The following is a 26,865-nucleotide window of genomic DNA, read 5'->3' on the forward strand; positions in this document are numbered from 1 at the left end:
GTGAAAGGATACTAAAGGAGTAGCCTGCTGCCTGAAAATTAACTAATTCTTTTAATCTCAATAGCAATATCAAATGTAGGCATCAGTCTTGTAATGAGCTGTTAAGATTATGTGGCAAAAATATTTGGATTTCTCCTATGCCATCACTTTGTAGCACAATGTATTAAAAACAACTCACTTGGAATAAAGTTCCTTCAATGTACTGAACTGTTTGGCTAAAGTATCGGTTTCCTTTTCCTTTTCTTTAAGTTTGTTCCGCATCCCTTCCATTCTGATTTGCCATTTTTTACTTTCTTCCCATCTAATTATTTCCTCTTTCGAGGTCTGTGAAGCACATACACAAATTATGTATTTCTTTTCAAACTCTTTTCTTAATGCAAACACATTAGAAAACCAAGCAAAGTATATTTTACATTTTTAATTTTGAAATATCAAGCCATAATTAGGAAAAAGCAGTCCAAGCTGGATACCCTAAACTTGATGCAGTGAGTGGCATAAAAGGCTGATACAATTTAATGTTATTATCAAATTCATCTTCACACTTTAATGTTCACTTAAAAAGTGACAGATTTTTAAAAATTAGATGTGCTTGTGAAATATATCCTTTTAATTTAAATTACAGGTTTGTAAATAAGATAAAGAAAAAGGTTTTTTTCCGATGCCAGTTTACAGATCTATCCTTTTTCTTGCAGCTCACCAGGAGGTTTCAAGTCCTTGCTGCAAAGCTGCTCATTTTATTTTTTTCTATGAGAAATACTTACTTGTACACTACTTAGAGTTAAAATTAATTTAAGTAACCCTTTCTGTTCTGTCCTCACTCTAAAGTTACAGTTACTAAAAGACAGTCAGAAAGTAAATTCCTGCAAAAAGAAAAAAGTTTGTGTATAATGTCTTTAAACACTAAGCAGTAAGTATATAAAAATTCTCTAACTGGAAGCATAAGTTCAGTCTTAAAATCATATTTAATAACATAAAGAGTATGAATGATTACTGTGACAAGCCAATAATTTGTTACTGAAATGGAAAAATAACAAGGAGAAAAACAAACAACTATAAAACGAACACATCTCCAGAAGATCAGAACCTCCTTGGAGACTGCTTTTGTGAAGAATATCCACTTACAGACACATCATCGCTTCACACTTTTTGCTTCTCAAGTATTTCATATTTTTATCACTGCACTGATTTTGGAAATGAGCGTTTGACTTCACTTATTTAATCTATTTCACTGCTACCTATAAAATCCTGTTTTTTTGCAACCTGTGGACCTTTGATTCTACAAAAAGGGCAGGAAAGCATTAATATACAAGCATTATTCTTAGCAACAAGCAGTAACTAAGACCATCGGGAACACAATGAAGTGACTGACATGAAACTGCTTTTGATTTAATCAAGTTTGGCTGGCTCACAGTTGCTTTAGGAGGCAGTGGAAGAGCTGACCTGCCTACACTTAAAATGGTTATCTTCGACAGCTACAACATTTGTATTTATCACGTACCTTGTCTTCTTTTACACTTTTTTTTTCTGTTTCTTCACAGTTCTTCTCAAGTTCATTTTCTAACTTCTTAACTTTTTTCTGAAGTTCATCGATCAGATTTTGCTCACCAGCTTTGTTCTGAAAAATTACAAACTTTCATCAACTTAAAGCGTAGTGACCACTACCTAAGTATTTTTTTCCCCTCCAAAAATAATGACTTTAATTCCAATGGGTAGAATTAACTTTAAAAAGATCATTTAGGCTGCAAGCTATCTTTACTTCGACAATTTTACTCTGCATTCTAAACTTAATTCAGTAGTAAGTAGTTGAATTCAAAAACAAAGTTTAGACAGTTACACTTCTGAACAGAGAAGTGAGGGCAGACAGTAAGATCACAAAATTTAAGCTAGCCATTTTTAATAGCTATAGGAGTGGAAAATTAAACTCTTCAGGCTCTAAATTTATTTCAAGGAAAAAGTATTTTTTAGCCTGTTCAATGTATTTGAGACTTACTTCTAAGAGGAAAAAGTAATAGCTCGTGCGTAACCCAGCTGATGGCAATCAGTTTTAAATTGAGTATTGGTCTCAATACCTGTCAAAGGTGGTTAATCTTTTCCCCATCAAGCCAGACCATCTAGTATAAAAGCTCGACTAAGATGAAACAGATTTTTAAAAGCCACTTCTACCTGAATACCACTGGTTAGCCTTCTGATCCGTTTCTTCAGTTCTTTATTTTCCATTTCGATCTCATTTTTTTCTCTCACCATTTTAGTAAATGCCTTTTGTTTCCTCTGAAGTTCTTGGTTCAGCTCATCCCTTTCTTCTAACAAAGCACTCTCCTTGTTTTTACTTAGTTTAAGGTTATCTGTAAGTTTTGAAATCTGATTATTTAATTCCTCTATCTGTATCTAGAGAAAAAACATATTAAAAAAAAATCAAGATATACCAGCAACATAAAAACAGAATACAAAAACATTATCTTGTACTCACTGTGAGCCCCTTTGTTTCTCTGTCAACAATCTCCTGGACGTTCATATATGCCTCTTTTTGTGATGCTGCAGAAATAATCTGCTGTTCAGCATTAGCAGTCATTTCTGCTCGAAGTTCCAAAAGTGCTTTACTCAAAGCCTGAAAATAAAAAAATGCAAGTTCTAATAAGAGAAGAAGCTAATATGAACATTAAAAAACAACAGAATGCAATTGTATTTTATGTTGAATTATGCAACTATATTTCACCTCTTGCTGTACTACACATAGATTCTTAAACATTAAGCCACATGAAGCATAAATTTTTATTTGTGATCTAGATATGTAATTTTCATTGACTGACTTTCTGCTGCTTCTCTTTTAGGGCTAACTGGTTCTTCAGCTGTTCCACTAGGCTCTTCATTGTTGCTGTAGGTGCTCTATTATTTGCTTCTTTTTGAGCTTCTAGTTCAGCTTTTACATTGGCTAATTCCTTCTCCTTGTGAAATAGCACTTTCTTCAATCCATTTGCTTCATCTTTCAGTTGTTCCACATCAACTGTGTGCTTTTCCTGAAGCCTAATGTAAAACAAGTATTAATAGGGCACACTGCTTAATTATTAGCTAGCAAACTCCAAATAAATAACAGAAGACACCATGTTCTATTTTTTGTTGTTAAAGCAAATCATCATAGAAACACAGAAAAGGCTGGGTTGGAAGGGACACTAGAGCTCATCTAGTTCCAACCCACTTGTCATTGGCAGGGACACCTCCCACTAGATCAGGTTGCCCAAGGCCCCAACCAGTCCGGCCTTGGATGCATCTGGGGATGGGGCATCCATCCTCTGGGCAACCTGTTCCACTGCCTTACCATCTCATGAGTAAAGAAATGGTATACAGATTTGAGAATGGCAAAAAAAAAAAAAAGCTGCCTCAGCAAAGAATGTCTCCACTTAATAAGGAAATTATTCAAGAATAATTGACCAGTCTAGAACAAGGTTCTAGTTTAATTCCTGTCCTTGACTGCTAAGGAAAACATCATCCTTTTTTTTCTTTTAAACAGGAGTTAAATTTTCATATGTTTAAACTTGTCAAGCAGCAAGTCCAAATGCTGGTAGTGAGTGGAGGGGAAGTATCACAATAGCTTAAAGACTACTCTCATATCTAGACTAATTAAATACTTTCTTTTTGATTGGATGGCGCAAAGTTTATAACTGAAATACGTATTTTCAAGCCACATTTTTCAATATCAGCCTTAAGGAAGAGCTTTAAAGCAAAAATAGTTTATATTTACCAATCATAATAACTCTTATTTTTTTCAGCCAAACCTAAATATCAGCTAAAACAAGTTCAATTCAACAGACCCCTTCAGTAACAGCAATGCACAGCTGTTGTGACTTATGTTAATAGTCTAAAAACTTACTGGGTTCTGATAGTCTCAAACTCTTTGATTTTCATTACAGTAATCTGTTTTTGTTTTTCCAAATCAGATGATGTTTTCTTTAATTTACCAACAAGTGAAGCAAGAGAATTGTCTTGTTCTACTACAGTTTGCTCTATTTCAGCTAAACGGAGGAAGTGTTTGTCACTGTCAAGTGATAAAGAAGGCTTTTCCATTAGCTCCTGTAAAACAGAACAAATGTGTGCGATAAAAATCTTACGCTTTGAATCAAAGGTTAGTGATGCATTTTAAACTCAATTCTAACTAAGCATTAGTATCTATCATGTTTATCTACTGAGATACAATTCTTATACTACTTTGAAAAGAGCTTTGCAAGTGGAATAATCTACAGAATAACCAATTATGAATAGGTGTCACCTTATCATCAGTTGTCAAAGGAAAATCTGTATTAAAATGGACTTGATGCAACTGACTGAAAAGAATAGAGAAAAAATAAACCTCTCTTCTTCCCCTATAAGTCTATCGATTAGAATATGAAGAATGATGTTATAGTCAAAAGCAGAAACTTTGTTTTACACTTGTCCTCTAATTCATCTATCTCAAATTCAAGAATTTCTGAAGTTCTTTCTGTATTGACCATCCATTTATTCTTCATCATCATTTATTACTTACTTTTGACTACAAAACTGTTCTTTTGAGTAACCAGTTTCAAAATATAGGAACAACTTCACAAATCCCACAAATACATATAACTCACCAAAGCTGTCTGTTTCAATTTATTAAGAGAATTCTCAGTACACAAATCTAACTTCTGGTGTAGAACTCTAATGTCTTCTTCATGTTTCTTTGCTATTTCCTCTTGTTCCTGTTAGTTCAAAATAAAAATGCAATTCTACTGATGCACATGGAACCAAAGTACCCTTCACACTGATTCTTCAATTATTGCTCAGTGCTGTTCCCCAATTTTTCCTCTAATTTTTCTGTTTTTCAAAAGACTTTTCATCTTGTCAATGATTATACCTTTCTTTTTTTCCACTCTTTTCAACGCTTAATACTGGAAAAAAATTGACATTTGCAGTTTTAAGATATTTTACAAGTAGTGTACTGCACAAGGACAGGAGCTAGAAAGCAAACCAGCTGGTGGTGCTCCTCACCAACTATGAGTCACTATGGGTAGTGATATCCATACTATATACTTTTCAGGGCTGCTTACTTTGGACTAACTTTCATGTGATTCTATGGGTTGAATGTCTACTAGCAGACAGAGCATAGTAAGTTCATTCTTAAGATTGTATCTTCTGTTTTAGCTCCTATCCTAAAACTTGATCTCTCAGATAAAATAACTACATATGTTAACTAAAGTTAACAATGATGCTTCAGATATATGCTTCAGATCTAAACATACTAAAACAAATGCATCTTTAGTCTTGAAATGTCTCCTGAACACAAGGTTTATTCGTTTAAAATATGCTTTAAGAATCCAAAAGTTACATAATGTGCTTTAAGAATACAATAATATGCTTTAACACAAGTTTTATACTTGAAAAGTATATTTTAAGTTACAGCATATTTAAGAAGTACGTTTCCCCTAAATTCTCTTCTTTCATATACCTTCCAAATTTACTACAAACTGCAGTCCACTGTTGCAAATACTTGAAGTCTCTGAAATAATGGAGTCCACTTCTCACAGCAGATTTTTATTTTCTTCCTTTCATACTAATTTAATTCCTAGATAGATACCATATACATATACCTCTTGACTAAGCAAACCTCTTATTTAAAGAAATTTAAAAATTATACATGAACATTCTACAGAAAAAAACAAATAACTGTATTCTGTCCTGAGATCAAAAAAGTTTTTTTCCACTAGCAGTGAGGTTAACAAAGGATCAACTGAAACCAAACAAATGGAAAAAAGTTTATGCAAAACATAAATACCTCTCTTGCTTTACAAAGCAGATCTTGATATTTTTTTAACATTTCCTCCTTCTGATTTAATCGTGCTTGCATATTTGCAATAGTTTGATGAGCAATTTTTATTGCATGATGGTACTCTGGATCATCTTCTTTTTTGCCTAATTCAGCTATTATTTTCTCTTTTTCTGATGTTGAAGGCAACCGAAGTCTTAGTTCATTTATAACTTTGTCTCTGGATAAAACGTTTTGTTCAGCTTTCCACAGAGCAGCTTCCTTTTCTTTTAATTTCTACAACAAAAAGCAATTATTGCATTCACAGAACTCAAATGCTGCAAAAAAGAGCTTACTTTTTTTTAAAAAGTAACAGATTTGTCCAAATGGGTTTATAATCAAAAGGCTTTGTGTATTCAGTTTTGGAATTCAGTTATGGAATTACTGTTAGATCAAAGTCGCAGGGTATCTTCTGCTCACACACTTATGCAACTCACTTTGTGCTATCAAAACTAAGGTGGTAGTGTTTTTAAGATTAAGAACCATAAAGTATCTAAAGTCAATTTAACCAGATACAGAATTTTGTAGAAGAATGTCCCACCCTAGTAAAGTTATAATCTAAAATAATCAAAATGTTCCCAATAATCTGTTCCAGTTGAAAGAACTACATAACTACAAATAAATATATTATCTAAATTTTCTCTGAGTTAAAATACTTCTAAGGAAATCGACACATTTGTTGGACATTCATAAAAGGTATTAGTTAGAGAAAAATAATTAAGGACATTGAAATACAACCTTTATCCTTTATATGGTAAGTTATACATTTAATTACCTCCTCTAGTGATTTGCAGGTTGCCCTTGTTTCCACAATTATTTGAATATGCTCCTGAATCTTCCTCAAAGCCAGCTCAAGTTGTCGTGGGAGGGGCAAACTAGGGTCTGGAACTGATCCTGTGGCCTCTTCACACTGTACAGAACAATTCATATTCATATTATACAACAGCTCTGAAAAATGTGCTTCTCAGTTTACTTATAGTTAATTCAGTGCACATACCTTTAGAGCAGTACTAAGTATTTCATTCTGTTGCTGATCATATATGTCTAATTGGCGCTGCAATTCTAATTCCCTCTGGTCCCATGCCATTTGCCTTTCTTCATGAAACTGTAACAAATGTTTGATAAAGGCATTTTATTTATTCAAGGCAATGGAGATTTTATAACCAACTTAAACAAGAAAAAAAAGAAAGTGCTATTCTAATAGACCATGTGCTATTAGAGAGTGTTACAGAACCATGATGCAAACATCTGTTATTACTACAAAGAATTACTTTAAAATCACTTAAAGAATATGTTGTTTTTCTAGTAGCATGCAGAAATGCATACCTTGTTCTGCTGCACAACTTCTTCTTCCAAATTATTGATTGTGCATTCGTACTCCGAAATTATGTTATGCAAATACTTCATTTCTTCCTTTTGCTTAACTAATTCTCGATTGAGTTTAAGTTCCTGCAGATGGAGTTCCTCCATCTTCATATGCCATTCTATTACCTAATAATGAATGATACACAGTATTATAATTTACCAAGCCTACATGCCACCTAGATGCAGCTACACTCCAGCTTTGAGGAAGAGCAGCACTTATCCAAGCAAGAGAAAGATTCTGCCTTTTTAAGTTTCTTCCCTTGAATGAGGCAACATGGCAAGATGATGAACTGCAGAAGGAATTATGAAAAGCACAAAAGACAACTGGAGAGGTAAAATGTTCCCCCACGTTGTCAAAAGAACTCTCTCTGTAAATAAGTTTCAAATGACGTAACAAACTAGATACGGATATTGAAGAGAAGTGAGAAAGCCTTATTCAAATTGCAAAGCACTATTTTTACAATAGCAAAATATGGTTAAGTAGAATGATATGGGTGTAATAATATTTCTGACCCTGCTTCCCTTGGATCTATTTACAAGACAGGAATTCATAGCAAGGATTTCAAAACAAGCTCATGCAACAGAACTTCAGAATTTTACTCTGTATTTTATTTAGTGCATAATTTAATTTAATTCATAATTTAATTAAACTTAATCCAATTTAATTCACAGTAAGACCCTATTTCCTATGCCACTTAATTAAAAAAAGAAAACTAGTAACTCTGACTGCGCTGACTTTTACATGGCAAATAACTAATCATGTTGTTACTTTTTTAAAATGGGAAAACTAAAAGTGATAGCTGTCATATTCTGACACAGTACATGTTGAGATCTTGAAGCTCTACGTTAAACAGAGGTTCAGGAAACACACTGAAATGAAATTTAGCATAAATGTTAAATTAGATTCAGAGAGCTATTCAAAGATGTAAGAAAGCAAACCTTTTGAGCTCCTCTCGTATCCTTCAATGCAGTTAATAATTCTTCTAAACTTTTCAGCTTCAACTCCACCTCCATTGCTCTGCTTTCTGCATTTTGTCGGTCCTGCTGGGCACGCTGAACTTCTTCTAGGATTTTCAGTTTGTCACTCTGTAGCTGAATCATTGTTCTAGAGAATTTTTCTTGTTGTGCTAAAGGTAGAGCCCCACTAAACTGTCTCCGCAAAGACTGAACTGTCTGTCGTAGATGTTTTGCTCTATTCCTTCCTTCCAGTCGGGCAAAATATAAGGCGTGCTCTCTGTCATCAAGTTTCTGCTCTAAATGTAAGTTGTGGATTTCCACCTTCTTTAGTTTCAATTTTAGAGTCTCCAGCTTGCCTATAGCAATAGATTCACTGCTTTGAAGGGCTATGATATGCTGATGCAGTTTTGCAATAACTGCTTTTTCATCAGACTGTGCCTAAGAACAGAATTGTAGAGCAAAATTATTTTTCAAATATTTTAATGCAGTGTATTACTGCAGCTATTACCTTTTGTATTTTATATATTGCATGCATTTTATTCAACAGATACAAGCCTTTAAAAAGAACTTTTAATTTTTCCAATCATTAATACAGCCATGTCTGAAATAGAAATTTTCAGATACCAATCTTAAAAACTGTTTCTTCCCAAAATACCAGAAAATGGGGAAGAAAAGCAAACCTAAACATACCAGAAACATCAAAGGTGGCAGACGTGTTATATCCAGGGATTGAAACCATTCTAGAAGATGGAGACAATCCCAAGAAATCATTTTAGCTATTAACAGAACAAGATAGCGAGCTTTATCTTCATGCTTCACAAGTCAAAGCCTGTCTCAAAAATAAAAACAAAAACACACTACCAACACTCTTAATTTTCTGTTTAAAAACTGACCCCTATTAATATAGGAATATATCTAAATAACATGGAAATAGGCTCAGGATTTTTCTTTTTTTAAAAAAGCTGTACAACTACAAATAGAAAAAATATATAATTATGAAAGTAACACAGAATTCTTGTAAGGTTAAGCCTTCTTGAAAGGGTAAGAATTAATTCTTAAAGGATTGGTTTGGTAAGATCCTTCTGAAATACTTTTACAGGTTCCTCATTTACTGTAAAACTATTTCATTTCTTCCCTGCCCTGAGAAAAAAAAAATAAATTCAAAGTGGAGTGCTAATAAACGTTAATATTACCATACCTGATAGTCTAAAACTTGCATTCTAAGAGATTCCACTTCCTTCTCTCTGCATTGCTGGCGTGCCTCTAGAGCTTCAACTTGCATTTTTGCAACATCAGACAGTTCTCTCAATCTTAAAAGAAAAACAAGAGCATTGTGTCACTTCAAACCACTGAATAACTTGTTAAGTTTTTCTACACAGAGCATTCTAAGAAAAGATGCTTATTTTGTCTCCTCATATCAAATATTTGAAGAGTGTTTTTTCTTCTTTTCAATACTCTTCTCTACTGCTCAGCAATCTTGTTAGAAAAATTCTTTTGTATTGCTTCTCACCTTTTTTGATGGATTTTTCCTTTAAGTTTGCTACCAGTAATCTTTCTCAAGGAAAACGTCATGTTTTTTACTTGAAGTAAGTACCTCTCTCCTTCTCTATTTCTCTTCCAGTTCAAGACATAAATGCGCAACAGGATTCATACTCTATTCCATTCTCTGCTTCCCCAAGTCTAATGTCCCATTTTCAACATCAAAATTACTGCACATATCCACAGACTTTGCTAATTTAGGAATATAGCAACATTACATTATTTGTTGGGGTGGTTGTGGCACAGGAACAGAAAAAAACCTTGATTTGTTTAAACACACTAACAAGAAATATTTTAGGACACACTTATGACTGTCTACCCAGGCCAGCATTTAATTCTTTGTTCAAATCACAGCGAAGCAAACAACTGAGTTAAATGCTTACTGTCAACACCAAATTTGGCATATATAAATGCCAAAAAAATCAAGCACTGAAAAGTGTTACATACAAGAATTTGAGCCAGCATAGATTTTTTGCAGCCTTCCAAACACACTGCACTATCAGTTTGTTACCTCAACACTTACTTTGATACTTCAATCTTGAGCTCCATCTCACGCTTCTCTAGGTCCATGATTTGTCGTCTGTCTGCATCACTCACTGCCTTACTTACACTATTTGACAGTTCATCTCTTAATTCCTGTTCCACTTTCTGTGCCTCAAGATTGATTTTGGTGAGCTTAAAGAACCAAAAAAGAGAATGATATTGTAAGCACACAATTGATCCCAAACCTGCAAAGAAAATGAAGTGCCCAAAGTAACTTATTTTAAAGTCATTACAAAACACTGTTCAGCCGTATTTGAAAAGTAGTTTATTTCCTCTCTGCTTAAACCTATTTTTGTTCACAACATTGCATGCAGATAGGAAGAGATACACAGATCAGCATGGAACAGAATTCTAGATTAAACCCTATTTTAATTAGTGAATTTTCTTAAAATCATTCCAGCAAATAACTTGTTTTTAAACTAAAACAAGAAAAAATAGTAAAACTGTAAAGTCTTTAGGAAATGAACTGTCTTACTTTAATATGCTGTCCAGCATATTGTGATTGATAATACTGGCAATAACTGTCCAGGTTCCTAATACCAAATGTGTTTTGTCCTTTTTTAAAAAATACCTTTATCAAGTAGCCTGACTGTTAAATATTGAGTAAATGGTGTATCACATCATTGAGCATTAGGAAAAGATGGGAAATCCGGAAAGCATTATGGGACACACAGTAGCCTTAGGAATTAATTTACCAAATACAGTGGCAGATTAATTTGATACAACTCATTAATTAAATAAACAGAAGTCTTACAAGGAGCAGCTGATGGAACTGGGATTGTTCAGTCTGGAGAAGAGGGGGCTCAGGGGAGACCTTATCACTCTCTACAACTGCCTGAAAGGAGGTTGTGGTGAGGTGGTGATCTGCCTCTTCTCCAGCATAACCAGTGATGGGACAAGAAAGAATGGCCTCACGTTGCCCCAAGGGGAGGTTCAGGTTGGATATTAGGAAAAAATTCTCCCTGAAAGAGTGGTCAGGCACTGGAACAGGCTGCCCAGGGAGGTGGTTGAGTCACTATCCCTGGAAGTGTTCAAGGAATGTTCAGATGTTGCACTGAGGGATGTGGTTTAGTCAGGAAATATTGGTGGTAGGAGGACGGTTGGACTAGGTGATCTTGGAGGTCTCTTCCAACCTTGGTGATTGTATGATTGATAAAATAATTTCCTAAACAAAAATATTTGGTCTATCTTATTGTCTCAATTTAATATATTTGAGGCAGTACTATCTGAAAAAATATCAAACTACTCAAATAGAGGTTCTTACAGGAACCGTGAAAAAGAGTACAAAGTCACACTGAAATAGATTTTTGAGTTTAGAATGTGAAGATTTCCTATTCTCAAAGTGATTGCACAATTTTCATTAATTACCTAAGATAACGCCTGAGGTATTAGTGAAATAGAAGAAGTTATTCCATCATAAGAGACTCTAGGAATATCGGGAAGATTAGAATTTAAAAAATAGAATAAAGTCTCCTACTATTAAATAATGAATCTGTAAAACAAACTTCAAATAGAAATGCTGGGGACAAAAAAAATCTAGCAAGATTAAAACTGATATAAAATGTAATTATAAGGATCATCAGCTTCAACAGCACAGGACTTCGATTTCTGCATTACAGAAAATGATTGGCATGTGACATAAGAACACAGTCTGCAAAAGAATAACGACACTCACTTGCAAAAGGGATACAAAGCTCCAACAATTGAAATCATCGATCATTAGGGGAAAATTAGCAGAGAAGAAATTGTATGAATTAGACATAAGAAGCAGGTGATGAACAGGCTTCTTTCCAGGAGTCTGTTGATGAACTAGGAAACTACATCAAGTTGCTCATAATGTGTTTTACAGAGAAAAAAAATTATTTGAAATAAACTGGCGGTATTTTTTTTTGTCCAGTCATGCAAATTTGCAGCTCATAAAAGTTACTACATTTTGCATCATAAAACAATCATATTGATACATAACTGATTAATACTTTTTCAAAAACTCAAGAATATGCTTCTAATATGTGTCAAATTATGTTGTTAATTCTCAACACACTTACCTCAGCAAACTTTGTTTCCAATTCGAAATTGCGTTCTTCTACTTGCTTTAAAGTATTCCTTAAATGTTCATACATACATTGCAAATGTTCTGCTCTCTGTCTTTCATTTAGTTCCTTCATTTCCAACATGGCAATTTTCTTAGAAATTGATGAAATCTCACTGTTGGTTATTGCTTTTGTAGCCTTGTCCATGGCACTGTCATCCCCTATATTCAAAAAATATTTACATTATGGAATACACAGGCTGATTCAACTATGAAAGTTATTTACACCTTGAAGGAGACTTACTTTTTCCTTGTTATATAAACTTTATCTAAACATACATTAGATGTCAGGGAAATATTTTACTGAGAGAGTGGTGACATGCTAGAACAGGCTGCCCAGAGAGGCTGCGAATGCCCGATCCCTGGAGGTGTTTAAGGCCAATTTGGGTGGGGCCCTGGCAACCTGGTCTAGTACTTGATCTAGCCGTTGGCAACCCTGCCTGTGGGAGGGGGGTTGGAACTTGATGATCCTTCAGATCCCTTCCAACCCAAGCCATTCTATGACTGTGAATGATTCTATGCTACATACTGTTTTTTAAACTGGAGGCATGGCTATTTAAAAAGTGTTGCCTTATTAAATTTTAAAAATACCTGATCAGGATAGAATATTATTACCATTTTAAATGCGTGTACCTGCAAAGATGGTTAGAGAAACTAATAACTGCTTTCATGCTTACTTTATCCTTTTTCAGCTGGTAAATCTTCAAGAAATTTAATTAAAATCTTTAAAAGAAAAATAAATTGATAGGTTCTTCTTGGATAATGAGAATGTATGTAAAATGTAAATAAGGAACCCCCAGATACTGGGAGAAAACTTTTTGTTTCGGAACATGAATCCAGGAAAAAGAGATCATTTTTCTGACCATCAGTGAAGTACTTTGACTGACAACTGAGTTAGAAAAAAAATAAAAAATAAAATCAGGAGATGTAGCTTTGCAAGTTCTGGCTTTTAAACCCTTGACCCAACAACCCAAAAGTCAATGCAGAATAATTTCCAGAGGAAAAAAACAATTTTGGTTTTGGTAGAATAACGTAAGTAAAATGAAACCAAACAAAAGAAGAAGAAAATCACATAAATTATTTGAAAAAATTAAGACTATTAATGCAAGATACAAAATAATGTTGACTTTTTTAAACAGATACATGAATTTTAAAACATTGTAAAATACTACTTTTACTCAGGACATACCATTTGTTTTTTAATGTTGCAATTCAACTTTCATACTTACCCAGTTTAGTCATTTGTTCCCAAGCCTGTTCTACTGTGTGAAGTTTCTCTTTTGTGATTTCCAGTTCCTTATTCAAGAAATTTATCTGTGATTTTAAGGATTCATTTTCACGCTACATGACAGAAAAGTCGCAACATTACAGCAAACTATTAAACTCTAGTAGACTTTGTTTATTATCTATAAAATATTTTAAATAAACACATTTTACATAAGTACAACCAATTTACGTTTTGGAACAGAATAGCTTAAGTTGCCTCATAAGCTCTTTCTGTTACATCTTACTGTCAAACTACTACTACCATGAGAACTTTCGTTCCTGGATTTCTTCATCCAATTCTAGGTGGTCTATGTTTGTCATACTAAGCATACCATTTCCAGTAGGAAGGGAGGCAGTACTTCTGGAAGATATTTCATCTTACACTTAAGTACATGTCTGAGATTGGTCATAGGCTTCTTTTAGATCTTTTAAGTATCTAACAGGATGCCAAACATCTCTCCTCCACACAGAAATATAAATTTCCACGTTAACCAGTAAAACAAATGAATTTTTTCATATTAATTTCAGCTTCTAATTTTCTAAACACAATTTTAGCTTGCTATTTATAAATGGTTATTTAGCTCTGTATATTTACTGAAATACCTAATAAAAGTTTTCATATATACAAAAAAATCCGTAAGATAGAGAAGGAATTATTACTCAATTTAGCTAAAAAAATGCAACTACCCAATTCTAAACAGACAAATTTAATTGTACGGTAAGTTTACCCATCACATATATTTAGCCTTTGTCAACCTTAAACAACCCAAAAGACAAGAAAATTATATTAATTCTAAATAGTCATAGTTTTGTGGACTACTACTTCTGAATGAATGCAGGGCAGAAGGTAGAAACTCATCTTTGAAACTAGTTTCACAATCCACTATGAATAACCTCTCTACTTAAAGAATACTTAACTATTTTCAGCTCCTATTTAAATCCTATAGTGATTTATTTGTTCATTTACACCTACAAGAGTGTTACTCTTGTAACTCAAGAATGAGTTAAACCACTTTTTTTTGGGAGAAAGCCTTGAGAGTGTCTGCACTCATTCTACTTTATGATCTCTAACACTGAAGATTATAACAGACATTGTGTTTGCCAGCTTGGTTTTGGTAATCAAAGCACCACAGAAGAAACATATCCACATCTTAACTTAAAATCCAAACATGGCAAAAAAAAAAAAAAAAGGAAAACAAAAAACAAACAAACAAAAAAATACGATACCAACAACAAATTAAACAGAAGGCTTTTAAGCTTGTATGGAATGAAAGCTGAGATTTTTCATGTTTCTTAATACACTGACAAATTACAAGGTAAACAAATTAAAATTTGAGAGCAGCAATGAGACTTGCTCCAACATCTCATGCTTGCTATAGAAATGCTGTAACTAGTAGTTCCAGTGTTAGGATTTCCAATGCTACACAAGACAAGTTCCATCTTGCTTTTAACTGAGCAGAAAAAAAACAAGTAGAATGAATGTAAAATGAGATGTAGTTTTGAGCCTCAAGGCTCAAAGGTAACACAGACATTACCTCCATGTGTTCCATGTTTGTTGTCCGCTGGACGAGCAAATTGTCTTTTTGTAACATATCTCTGTATTTAGCAGTTAATGCATTATATTGCTTATTAGCCAGTTCTAGTTCAGACAGTGGAACGCTACCATCCAACACTTTTTGTAGAGCTGCAATCTTAAAGCTAGCCATTTCCTATGAAAACATTCAGTACAATGGGTTAATGTTTACTAGGTAAAGAATTGCTCCAAAGAAAAAGAGAAAAATAGTTATTATGTTTCAGAATATGGTACTGTTTTATCTTACTAAATTAATATACATCTTTATGCATTGTTTGCAAAAAACATTGACAAAATTTTGCTGGTGTTGAACTGTCCAGATCATTCTATCATCAGTTACCTTTACATCGTAAGTCACTGTCAAAAACATATTTTGTAAAGATAAGTTAATGCAGGTCCTATCAACCTGAAGGGCCAAAAAGTGTGGTATGGTTTTATATGAAACTTTCAACAAAAAGAACTCATTGAAACTTTTTCAGACAAAGAAAACAGATTGCATATTACGGTACTTATATAAATACAAAGAATGCTTTGATAAAACAGCATTGAGCAAGCACTTACATAAAGCATTCAAACTAGTACTGCTTTGTTTAAAAAAAAACACATATTTACTGCCGAATCGTAAAATTAAAAGTGTTTACTATTACTACTATTAACTATACCTTGAATCGTTGCAAATGTCCAATCTTCCCTGCAACTGCAGTCTCCATGTGTGTCACTTCACTCTTCAGTTTCTCATTTTCTTTTCTAAGGTGTCGTTCCATTTCAAGAAGAGTGGTATACTGCCTTGTTAATGACTTTTCATTAACTCGTAAAACAGTTATTTTTCTATTATTTTCTGCAAGCCATTTTTTTGTTTCATCAGGATCCAGCTCAAGTGCACTGAGTAAATTCTGTAAAGATATTTTTTAACAAGAATCTTGTACAGAAATATGGTAGAATTGAACTACATTAATGTAGCCTTACATATGTTTATAATTATAACAAAATGTATTTGAATCATCTTTGAGACTAAATAGAATTAGCTTAGTACCTAACAAACACTAATAATGTCCTGCTTTAGAATCATAGAATTAGCTAGGTTGGAAAAGACCTACAAGATCATCCAGTCCAACCATCCACCTACCACTAATAACCCCACTAAACCATGTCTCTCAACACTGTATCTAAATGTTTCTTGAACACCTCCAGGGATGGTGACTCAACCACCTCCTTGGGCAGCCCATTCCAGCGCCTGACCACTCTTTCAGAAAAGTAGTATTTCCTAATGTCCGGCCTGAATCTCCCCTGGCACAACTTGAAGCCATTCCCCCTCGTCCTGTTACTAGTTACAAGAGAGAAGAGGCTGACCCCCAGCTCACTACTACCTCCCTTCAGGCAGTTAAAAAGAGAGATAAGGTCTCCCCTGAGCCTCCTCTTCTCCAGACTGAACAATCCCAGCTCCCTCAGCCGCTCCTCATAAGGCCTGTGCTCCAGACCCCTCACCAGCTTTGTCACTGTCCTCTGAACATGCTCCAGGGGCCTCAATGTCTTTCTTGCACTGAGGGGCCCAAAACTGGACACAGAAGGTGCCCATATTTTGAGAACTAAGATTTGTAAAGTGATCTCTATGCTCTCACAGGTGCACTCGTGTGGACACAGGTTTGTACGCACGTATAAATCCTGGAGGGATTATGGAAAGAAACTATAGTGACTCAGGCCACAGAAGACACATGAGCTTTAGTTTGCCATCGTACACATCAACGTGCCAAGGAGACAGAGAAAAGGAACTGGAGCTGTAAAAATCCCAGATTTCTCTGAACCTAATGAAGAAGAGTAGTCTTGCGGACTGAAAAAACACCAGACTCCTGGAAGCCTGAAGTGATTAAAAAAATCTAGTTCCTTGACAACTAGCATGCCTTCTGCTTTTTAGGCCTACAGTAAAATGCTGTAGGCATCTTAACAGTAATAATATGGTTTACTTTTTGTATTCTTGATACTGAGTGCACAGTTCTGACAGTTAATTACATTCCAATAATAAATTAATAAATATTTCCCTTCTGATTAGATTTGAACTGAGCAGATTTTCCCTGTGCAACATTTTCCTATTCTTATAAATTATAGTACTGTTTTATAATCACTCTTTATTAGCCACTACTTATTGATGCTTTTAAAGTGGAAGCAAAAGTACTTACAGAGTATTCCTTTATTTTTGTAGCATCTTGTTCTTTTTGCTCCTCCAGCTTTTTCTTTGCCTCTTTCATTTCTTCTGATTCTTTCTGCCAGCTTTCCTTTTCTCTAAAACAGTAATTAAATACATTCATTTAGAATCATGAAGCACTTGGTAATTTTCAAAACTGTAACTAAGCCAGCAACTCTGAAATACTGCAAACCAAGATATTTTTTTTAAAGCAATAACTGAAAACTTATCTGTTTGGGTTCAGCTAGATTATTGATTTCCCTCAGAAAACAGACAAAACTAAACTTAGACTCTTCACATCCAAGATCAGCATTAGAGGTCCAAATTCAAAAAAAAAAAAAAAAAAAAAAGGCAAGCAATGGCTGTAACATTAACTCAAATTTTCATGGTCTTGCAAGTCTTTCCTTCAATAGCATTCATTTTGTTTCAGGCGCACAGACAACATCACTTCCCACTCCTGCTTTTCTATTTCAGTTAAAAAAATAAAAACATAAAATCATTAGATAGATAGACAACTCTCCTATATCAATCAATCTCCTCCCTTTACTTCAACCTGTAACATATTTAGAGAAGGAGCCTTGAATTATCATCTAATACCTGTGATGGAGTTATGTAATCAAGTTGTAAACGAGGCAATATATTATAGCCCTTAATGCCTCAAAGATATCATTATCTGGGAAGTCTTAACTGATTCAAAGAACAAACAGAAGCTTCCACAGGATGAAACACTATTATTCCAAAAGTCGTCCAGTCACTGCTCACTCCAACCCCAAAACAGAACGGATACAGCTAGTTAGGAACCCAAATCAGCAGGTTGACCTCTATGCTTTTAGCAAATTTGGATCCTTTATTGTGACAGTAAGAAGACCTTTATAGAAATTAGATTCAATTAAACATAAGGAGGAACTGAGAGAAACAAGCATTAAGGACTGAAGATCCGAAATCCTGAGAGATGTCTGACCCTCTCTAGATAATCATTTTCTGTTTTTTTTTCTCCCTCAGAGGAACTGCTAGGACTGTATGGAATACGAAAGCCAGTGACCTGAGATTCTAATAAAACATCAGAAATCAGATGCGAAAAGTACAATGTAATTCTCATTTCAAATTATGCAGAAAAAAGATGTTGTAGAAGAAGTTCTATGGAAGAGTTTTCTGAGTTTCTTCAGGACTAAAGAATATATAGGACATCCAGCTCCAAGAGCAGCAGTGTTTATGACACTAATCAAAGAACCACTCCAATGCAGCTGTAAATCTTGATTCAAAATTATTAAACATTTAGATATTTGAATTGAAGAATTCAGAGAACAATACCTTTGATATTCTTTATAAAGCAAGCCTTGCTGATGACGAATTACTGCAAATTTTCGTTTATAGTCCTCTACTGCATCTTCTAGTTGTTTAAGTAACTGTTCTTTATTTTCCAGTTCCTAATGATTATTTTCCAAATAAAAAAAATGAAGTCATTATTATAGGCTTTAAACATAAAAGCATTAGTCAGAATTATAGTTTTTCCTTTGCTTTTCAAGATAGATACTTCTGTCATGAATTCTGTCAATTGCAGATGTGAAATGTTGGTAACAGGTGGAAAAAGAAGTCCAGTGAATATTGCCATATGTATTACCAACTGCAAAATCGTTCTGTTGATGTTGTTAGTCCACATATTTAGTCCACAAAGAATACTAACTGAAAATCTACATGGAGAGCCATGCTCTCCTCACATTCCTAAATAAATATTTACTTTATCTTACACAATTAAAAAATATTCTCTAATAAAATAGTAAAGTTATCAAAGACAGAATAATCATAATAAGAAGACAACAAGTTATTTTTACTCCGTTCCTCAAAGAATCACTTCTTTACTACTTAATTCTTCTGTATGGTCTTCATGGGAAACATCACTCAGTTTCAATGTACTTAATCCCATTTTTACAAGTTCACCTATTTTTGACATCATTGAAAGAAAATTCACATGGTAAATAGAGATTGCTGCTGTACTTAAAAGAAAAAAGATCAGAATAGGGTTTTCACATTCAGATCTAGCTGTGAAATCAAGACAGCAGTGATAGAATTTCTCATAGAAAGAATAAAACTACTGAACTGTAAAGTAGATTTTCAGATCTAAATTCAGATTTTAAACACAAGAAATCCAAACTGTTGCCAAATATATAATTACAATGTTTTGGTTTTACAGCACAGCAAAACATTTACAGCTTGAAAAAATAACAGAAACCAGAATAGTCCAAAGAGTTTACAGATGTCAAACTTCAAAACAATTCTGTAGAGCTCTCCCATGTCTATGCATGACATGGTAGTAGATTTTGGAGGAATGAGCTACATGTTACAAATATTCTCAATATCAAGGGATAAATGCATTACCTGTATAAGACGTATTAAATATTCATTCAAAGAATTAATCATATTAACACTTGAAGGAACCATCCCTTCTGGAAGATTCACTGTTTTGAAAATAATATTGGCACAATCTGATTGACGTAATATGCAAATTTCATTATTCAGTTGCGCAATCTAAAGAAAAGAAAGAAAGAAAACAAAGTAACTCTTTTTATTCAATTAAAAAATATCAGATTGATGAAGAACATATTGGCTTTCCAATATTTTTAAGTCAGTTGTTATTAACAATCTAATTCCGTTCCACTTACATTCTAAGGCATTCCATAAAAATATTAAATACATAGTATCTTGAGTTAAATGGATCAAGTGACTCCAAAAATCAGGGCATATTCACATATCTGTCAGTTTTATTTTGAACTGTTTAAAATATTGTGAGTTTATGTAACTTTTTAGAAGATAAAGATTAGGATAGAATTATTGCAGTGGTTTACTCTAAACAAATCTTTGCTTTTTCACTTCTTAAAGGCTCTCCAGTTCTCTAGTCTACCAGTACACAAAGCATTCTTCTAGAATATTAGCTGCTGGCAAATCCTTTTGTGTTACTAAAGCTATTCTCAAGGGCAAACTTAAATTTCACTTCTTTTAAGATGTAATTCCTCACTCCTAGCCTGGAATTCAGAAGAATCTACTGTACAAAAAATGATACAGAAGAATCATTTTAGAGAATTATTCACCATTTTCAGAACACTTAATCAGTTTTGGCTTTGAAGAAAGCCATCTGTAAGCTTTTTTGATACAGTTCTTCCCAAGAGATAGCCAGACACTCTTTTTCAACATCATAGGGTATTCTATTCTAAGGCCGAAATAACATTAAGAACATTTGAACTTAAAGTGTTTTGAATTCATAAATTCAAGAAATAAATGTAATTAAGATTTGTATAATTACATTGCTTACATTACCTAAATTCAGCAACTTACAGTGTGCTTTTGTTCTAAATTACCACAATAGTCATTTTTAAGTACAAAATAAATTACATAATACAAATTGCATACCTTTTCATTTGCTTTTGCCAGCTGATTAGAGAAATTTATTGACTCCTTCTGAGCCTGTTTCAGTTCCTGTCTTAGTTCTTCATTTCGTCCTGTAAGCTGATCAACCTGAGCTTTCAAGTGCACACTAGCATCAAAGATTCCCTCTGTGTTCTTTGACTCAATTGCCTAGCAAAATAAACATTTAATTCACACAGAAAAAACAGAGAAAAAGACATTCTAACTTTTCTAAATCTGCTCATCTATTTGCTGATTATATATCTACCATATACTATGATATAAATGATCATATTTTCCTGTAAAAACACTAATTTTTCAGTACGATGTTTGAATAAAGAATGTTTCTTTGACATTTCCTGTAGGTCCTGCATTGATGTAACACATGCAAATCAACTTTTATCTTAAGTTTTATGTCAAGGACAGCAAACTTACCCAAGTCAGTCTCATACTATCTTTTTTTCTGTTATCTCTTCTTGTGGTTTTTTTAAAAAAATACAAAACAAAACAAAACAAAAATGGAGGAGTCACATTATATAATCCCACTCTTACTTGTAAGTAAGGAATTATATACCAGCTACTATTTAATTATACAATAATAGAGGACAAAAAAGCCTAAAAATCATATAAGGGCAAATAGTAACAAAGTAAGCTTACATTAACTAAACGATCCAAACTAGGGATTATTAAGGCTGTTTCTCCTCCCTTCACACTAGGATCCTTCTGCATTTCTTTCACAGCTTGCAATATTTCTTTCATTCCTTGTTCAAGTTGTTTATTCTCTTCTGATAATTCTTTTACTGCAATAAATATTGTTAATGTTTCTAAAAGCACTGTAACATGATTTATTTACTAGAACATTTCATCAAAATATCTCTTGATTTTATATATAATGTTCATATTACATACAGACAAAACCAACTCAGAAGATTTTTGCTGGAGAAATACCAATAAAACAATAGAAAAATCCTTCACAGGAAGACATATGACTTCACTAAACTTTCCAGTATTCCACGCTTCTCAAAACTTTTAAAGTTCTTTAGTAGCCTGTCTGATCAATTCTCACAGATCCAGAAACATAGCTATCTTGGAAATATTTGCGTGTAACAATGACTAATATAGGGACTGTCTGAATTCCTGGTACAGACTGGTAAAACAGAACATTTAAATTCTTTGAGTATAATAAGGACTCTCAAATCATACAGTCTTCCTACCACCATTTGTCTCTCAAGGGAAATTCCAGAGTTTCTAGCATAGAAGATTAAGTCTAGAAACATTAAATAAATACACAGATATATAGATAGACATATACATAGACAGACAAAACAAAATCTTGAGGAGATTCTCTGCATCTTGAAAACATGCCTAGATGTGCCAAAGAATGAGAAGTGAACTGCAAAATGGGGAACAATTGAGTATTGTCACTAAGACCATTTTAAAAAGCCAAAAAGAATTTTTAGAATTCACACTCTCTAGGAAACATTAAGATCCTTATATAGATAAATTAGCATTGTTTCTATTTCCGAAATTCTAATTTGACAAATGCTATTTATGCTTGCAAGCATTGCCTTAGCATCTGGATAAATTCACAAACAATTTCCATAGAATGGTATCAAGTAATTACATAGAATTTTTTTTACGTATATTGCAAATTCATTGTGAAAGATACCAAACTAAACTGCATTTAAAAGAAACTGCAAAGGTGAATATTTGTGGTCACAGTCACAAAAAAACAAAAGAAATAAACAAACAAATAATCTGCAGGTATCTGATAATACCTTGTAGTTTTAAAAGTACATAGTTCGAACTTACGTTTAGATTGAAATTTGACTATTGTAGTTCTGTTCTTTTCCAAATCTCTCTCTCTCACACTCAACTCATTTGCAAGATACTCATTCTAAAGAAACAAAAAAAGAATTAAAAATTCTAGGTTAGGAATATCAGCAGTAAAATTCTATTAAGACTCTGTGGTTATGAAATGTTAAACAAGAATGAAACATTTGAAGACATTCTAATCCATTACATTCAACAGTGAAATTACATAGTATGTGAATCAAAATGAGGTGTTACATCACTGGCAACCATTAAAGAAATAGTCTGGCAGCAACAAAACTATCAGGAAAAAAACTACCAGAATTATAAAACTTTATATAAATACCTTCTCTCTTTTTCATTTTTTAATTTTTAAAAACCCACAATCTACTACCTGCTCTGCTTGACTTCTGCATTTTTCAAGCTGTAGCTCTGCATAACTACTTAGCATCTCTTAATCAACAAATTTCTAGATATCTGCTCATTCTAAGAGAATAGGCCAAGAAGCAGCCCAAAACAAAAGTTTTCCTCACTAGTTTGGTCTGAATTAGAAGTTACGCACAATTCTTTGTTTCTGTAATTTTGATTATTTACCTCTAAGGCCTGCCACATTCTATGATATGCAGAAAACAAATCTGTATAGTCTGATATTGAGTGTTTTGGTATTTCTCTCACCTCTGTATTCCTTAATATCCCTGATGCCAATGTAAACTTTAGCTCTGGTGATATAAAAATTTCTCTTATGCTAGGAGTTTCTGAATTACAGTTGTCTTAAAGTTGTATTAATTACTTGCAACTCTGCCACTTGTTTTGAAACTAAATAAAGCAAAGAAGTATTTCTAGTTTTTTTTTTCCCCAAGTGATTTAAATTCCCAAGCATGCCAGAAGTTCTTCTAGGTAGATTTTCCACAGCCTCACTCTTTTCAGTTACAGCTTTCACTGTGTTCAAAAGGCTAACTGATGCTACTCTATCTGCAAGTGTGTTTCTCATTTCCATGTTACATGTCTTGCTAGCCTGTACTCACAGAATATAAGAAGTGTTCATTAGTATTAAAAAAAAGTTTAAAAAAATAGTAATTTGGGATTTTTTTTTAAAGGTAGTACAAGTTTTTAGAAAATATTTAAACAGGTATTTACAAACTAACATTACTGCTATTCTGAAACAGAAACATAGTAAATGCTTATGAGGTTGCTTTATAAACATACCTTTGCCTTTACTTCAGCAATATTATGTGTGTTCAAGAAATCTAATTTCCTCTTAGTCATTTGCTTCTCTTCAGTGAAGCTGTCTGTTATCTGCACATCACCAGCCTCCAGTGCTAATTGCAAGTAAATGTACAAGAAATAAGTTATTATGATTTTTTTTTTGTCTTTAAACAAGAAAATATGTTCCAGTTAGTAGATCCAAGTTCTGTTTTTCTACCTGCAGTGTAAGGAACTGTAAGCCTTTCCATTCAAACAGATTATGTTTGCCTAGGTAGCACAGAGTAGAAGTTTTTTTTTAAGATTTCTGAAATACCTTTATTATGAAGATTTACTGGAAATCATGGTGAGATAATCTTATATCTAAGAAGTGCAAATCAATGACAGTGATGCATTACTGGTCATCAAGTCAAAAATCTACTGGGCTGTAAGACTACAGAAACATAAAACCACTGACTTCTTCTTACATATTCAGAGAGAAGTATTTTACTTTTTAATTTCATCAACATAAAAAATTGAACAGAGCTATATTAATAACTGTAGACAATGTTCCTGCAAGACAAGAGTTTGTAACAAAAAATATCTTACCTCTTGTGGCAACTCTTCTTCCTTTCTCCTGAGCCAGTTTACGAACCTGTTTTTTCAGTTCAATTCTTTCCTCTTCTAGTCTTTCAATCTGTATATTATTAACATATCAGTACTTCATTCTGTTCACAGTATTATAATGTAGTAGTTACATAAAATATGATTTATCACTTGCCTCTTTCAAAAGAATCTGGTTTTCAGATCTATATTGCTGCTGTTTTAGTGTTTTGCTGTTTCTGAATTCATTTAAATCAATCATTGCCTTTGGCTCAAGACCTGAAATAGAGTATACACATATAATGCATGATCATTCATTAAGAAGGAATATTAATGTTAATGGTTATTAGTAGGTAGTCCATTAAATAAAAACATAATCAGTCAGAATAAAAAACTAGTAAGATGACGGTTAAATGTATACGTTTCCACATATTATGCTCTGCATAAAAATATCAGAAGAAATCAGTTTCGCTTTAGTTACTCAAAAAACTACAATAAAGTACCACCTAAAGTTGACTGTATTTATGTTTTGATACCTCCATACAAAAATAAGCCTGTTCTTTTTTTTTTTTCCTGTTTTTCAATATAGCATTACAATTTCAATACGTTTTGGTTTCCAAATACTAAATTATGAAGCCAGTTAAGCATCTACAGACAAGAAGGAATCAAAACCTAAAAGGCAATGCAAAATCTATTCTTCTTTCTTCAGCCAAAACAGTCTATAAGCTAAACTTAGATGTATACATTCATTTATTTTGTCCTAACTAAAACAACATGCAACTATTAGCAAAATATAAATAAGTATTTCCAAGTAGTTACTTGGTACAGTAAAAAAAGTCCATGACATTCTTACACAATCAATAACCAAAAACATAATGAATATAACGTACCTAAGCGCTCCCTAAGCTCTTCATTTTCATCAAGAAAATCATTTATTTTAAGTTCAAGTTTATTGACTTCCTTAATTAACATTTCAATCTCATGATCTCGTATTTTAATTTGCTTTTTTAAATCCTTTATTTCAGCAACAGCCTCTTCCAAACCATATACTCCCTGTAAAAAACCAAATGGGAATTAATAAACAAAGCCTGCAATGGAGCACAGAGGACAAATTACAAATCTGTGTTTCATTGTTACAAAGCCGATGACACTATCTGAAAACAAATCAAGAAGAAACTGCTATGATTCTGAACTTATGCTAACAATCATAGGAGACCTGTGATAAGGAAAAGAAAGACAATAGCCAAGTGAAGAAATCCTTCCAGAAGACTACAGGGATCAAGTGAGTTGATCCTTTTGATGGGCTGACTCAGTGTCTACTAAAGTAAATGCTGATCATACCATATAGTAAATTTGTAACTCCGATGCCTGTTTCTTTCATGCAAACATTTCAAGAAAACATGCCATAGGATCTGTGATTTTTCATCACTGTGTTAAAGGATAGCAAGACTTTCCGTGTTGATTAATTCCAAAATATCTTTGAAATGTATTCCTTTAGTATATACATTTTACCAAAGGAGTGCCACTTCTCTGCCTGCTATCTAATTGTCAACATAATTTTTGAGGAATCTGATTTTTTATATATATATATATATATATATGTAATATATATATATACACATACACACACACACTACTTACATCAAATATTAAATACTTAACAAGAAAATGTTTTTCAGTTATTATCACTCTTCTACACTGTGCTTACAACAGCACACTGCCGAATAAAAGCAAATCCTACAAATCTGTCTTCTAATTACAGAGTAGCCTCTGCACATTTCAAAACTGAGCCCACTTATTATAGGGTTCTTTGAAGATTCTATCTTAACTGCGATCAAAGACAGCCAGCATGGCTTCACCAAGAGCAGATTGTGCCTGAACAGTCTGGTGGCTTTCTATGTTGGAGTGATAGCATCAGAAGACAAAAGAAGGTCAAATGATGCCATCATTCTATGACTCTTCAATTCATGTTCAATGGGTTTCACTCACATTCAGCCTACGTTCATATGTTAATATTGTCAATTTGAAAAAGTTTTTACGTACAGTTAATAAATTGCATGCAATCAGTGATCACTAAAGCTATTATAAAAGGAAAAAAAAGCACTGGAAGACATTCATTTAATTTCTAACTTAGAGCACAATCAATAAAACACAAGGAGAAAATGATCTGCTAAAACTATGATGAAATAATCTGTCCGCTTGAACAAACTGTTTACCAGTTCGTAGTCTTTCATTCGTTTCAGAGTCTCAACAAGCTCTTTATCCTTTTCTCTTGCATCTGCTTCTGCTAGTTCTGCTGATTTCTCAGCCTCCTTAGTTCTCTCTTCTAGCAGTTTTAATTTTTCTTGCATTTCACCTAGACGATTCTGCTGAGCAAGAGATGAGAGACCTGGAAAGAGAAACAATTATCTGGCGACAATTCAGTTAGAAATTCTACTGAATCAAGAAACACTTCAGATAAAGTTATGAAGGAGATCTTCATTATCTGCTATTTTAAGCAAGTAATTACAAAAGACTACACATTAGAGCATTCTTTCCCGTTGTTC

General features: G+C 33.3%; 1 protein-coding gene across 3 annotated transcripts in view; it reads right to left on the bottom strand.

Moving 5' to 3' along the window:
* The window catches only part of CEP290 (centrosomal protein 290), a 50,238-nt gene that overhangs the window by 14,488 nt on the left and 8,885 nt on the right, over positions 1 to 26,865 (bottom strand). For all 3 annotated transcript variants that reach the window (XM_021385342.1, XM_021385343.1, XM_021385344.1), the window contains exons 14-42: positions 26,536 to 26,708; positions 25,210 to 25,372; positions 24,498 to 24,598; positions 24,326 to 24,413; positions 23,741 to 23,853; positions 22,535 to 22,619; positions 21,380 to 21,522; positions 20,729 to 20,893; positions 19,700 to 19,849; positions 18,635 to 18,750; positions 17,319 to 17,421; positions 15,807 to 16,037; positions 15,107 to 15,280; positions 13,535 to 13,646; positions 12,262 to 12,467; positions 10,197 to 10,348; positions 9,333 to 9,444; positions 8,117 to 8,572; positions 7,139 to 7,303; positions 6,810 to 6,917; positions 6,588 to 6,722; positions 5,783 to 6,049; positions 4,602 to 4,709; positions 3,866 to 4,065; positions 2,808 to 3,021; positions 2,468 to 2,605; positions 2,164 to 2,385; positions 1,499 to 1,615; positions 179 to 324 (exon numbers count right to left, since the gene is read on the bottom strand). In XM_021385342.1, the coding sequence (XP_021241017.1) occupies positions 179 to 324; positions 1,499 to 1,615; positions 2,164 to 2,385; positions 2,468 to 2,605; positions 2,808 to 3,021; positions 3,866 to 4,065; positions 4,602 to 4,709; positions 5,783 to 6,049; positions 6,588 to 6,722; positions 6,810 to 6,917; positions 7,139 to 7,303; positions 8,117 to 8,572; positions 9,333 to 9,444; positions 10,197 to 10,348; positions 12,262 to 12,467; positions 13,535 to 13,646; positions 15,107 to 15,280; positions 15,807 to 16,037; positions 17,319 to 17,421; positions 18,635 to 18,750; positions 19,700 to 19,849; positions 20,729 to 20,893; positions 21,380 to 21,522; positions 22,535 to 22,619; positions 23,741 to 23,853; positions 24,326 to 24,413; positions 24,498 to 24,598; positions 25,210 to 25,372; positions 26,536 to 26,708 (4,663 nt within the window). The remainder of the gene's footprint in view (positions 1 to 178; positions 325 to 1,498; positions 1,616 to 2,163; positions 2,386 to 2,467; positions 2,606 to 2,807; positions 3,022 to 3,865; positions 4,066 to 4,601; positions 4,710 to 5,782; positions 6,050 to 6,587; positions 6,723 to 6,809; positions 6,918 to 7,138; positions 7,304 to 8,116; positions 8,573 to 9,332; positions 9,445 to 10,196; positions 10,349 to 12,261; positions 12,468 to 13,534; positions 13,647 to 15,106; positions 15,281 to 15,806; positions 16,038 to 17,318; positions 17,422 to 18,634; positions 18,751 to 19,699; positions 19,850 to 20,728; positions 20,894 to 21,379; positions 21,523 to 22,534; positions 22,620 to 23,740; positions 23,854 to 24,325; positions 24,414 to 24,497; positions 24,599 to 25,209; positions 25,373 to 26,535; positions 26,709 to 26,865) is intronic.

Source organism: Numida meleagris, chromosome 1 (assembly GCF_002078875.1).
Source record: "Numida meleagris isolate 19003 breed g44 Domestic line chromosome 1, NumMel1.0, whole genome shotgun sequence".
NCBI classification, from domain to species: Eukaryota; Metazoa; Chordata; class Aves; order Galliformes; family Numididae; genus Numida; species Numida meleagris.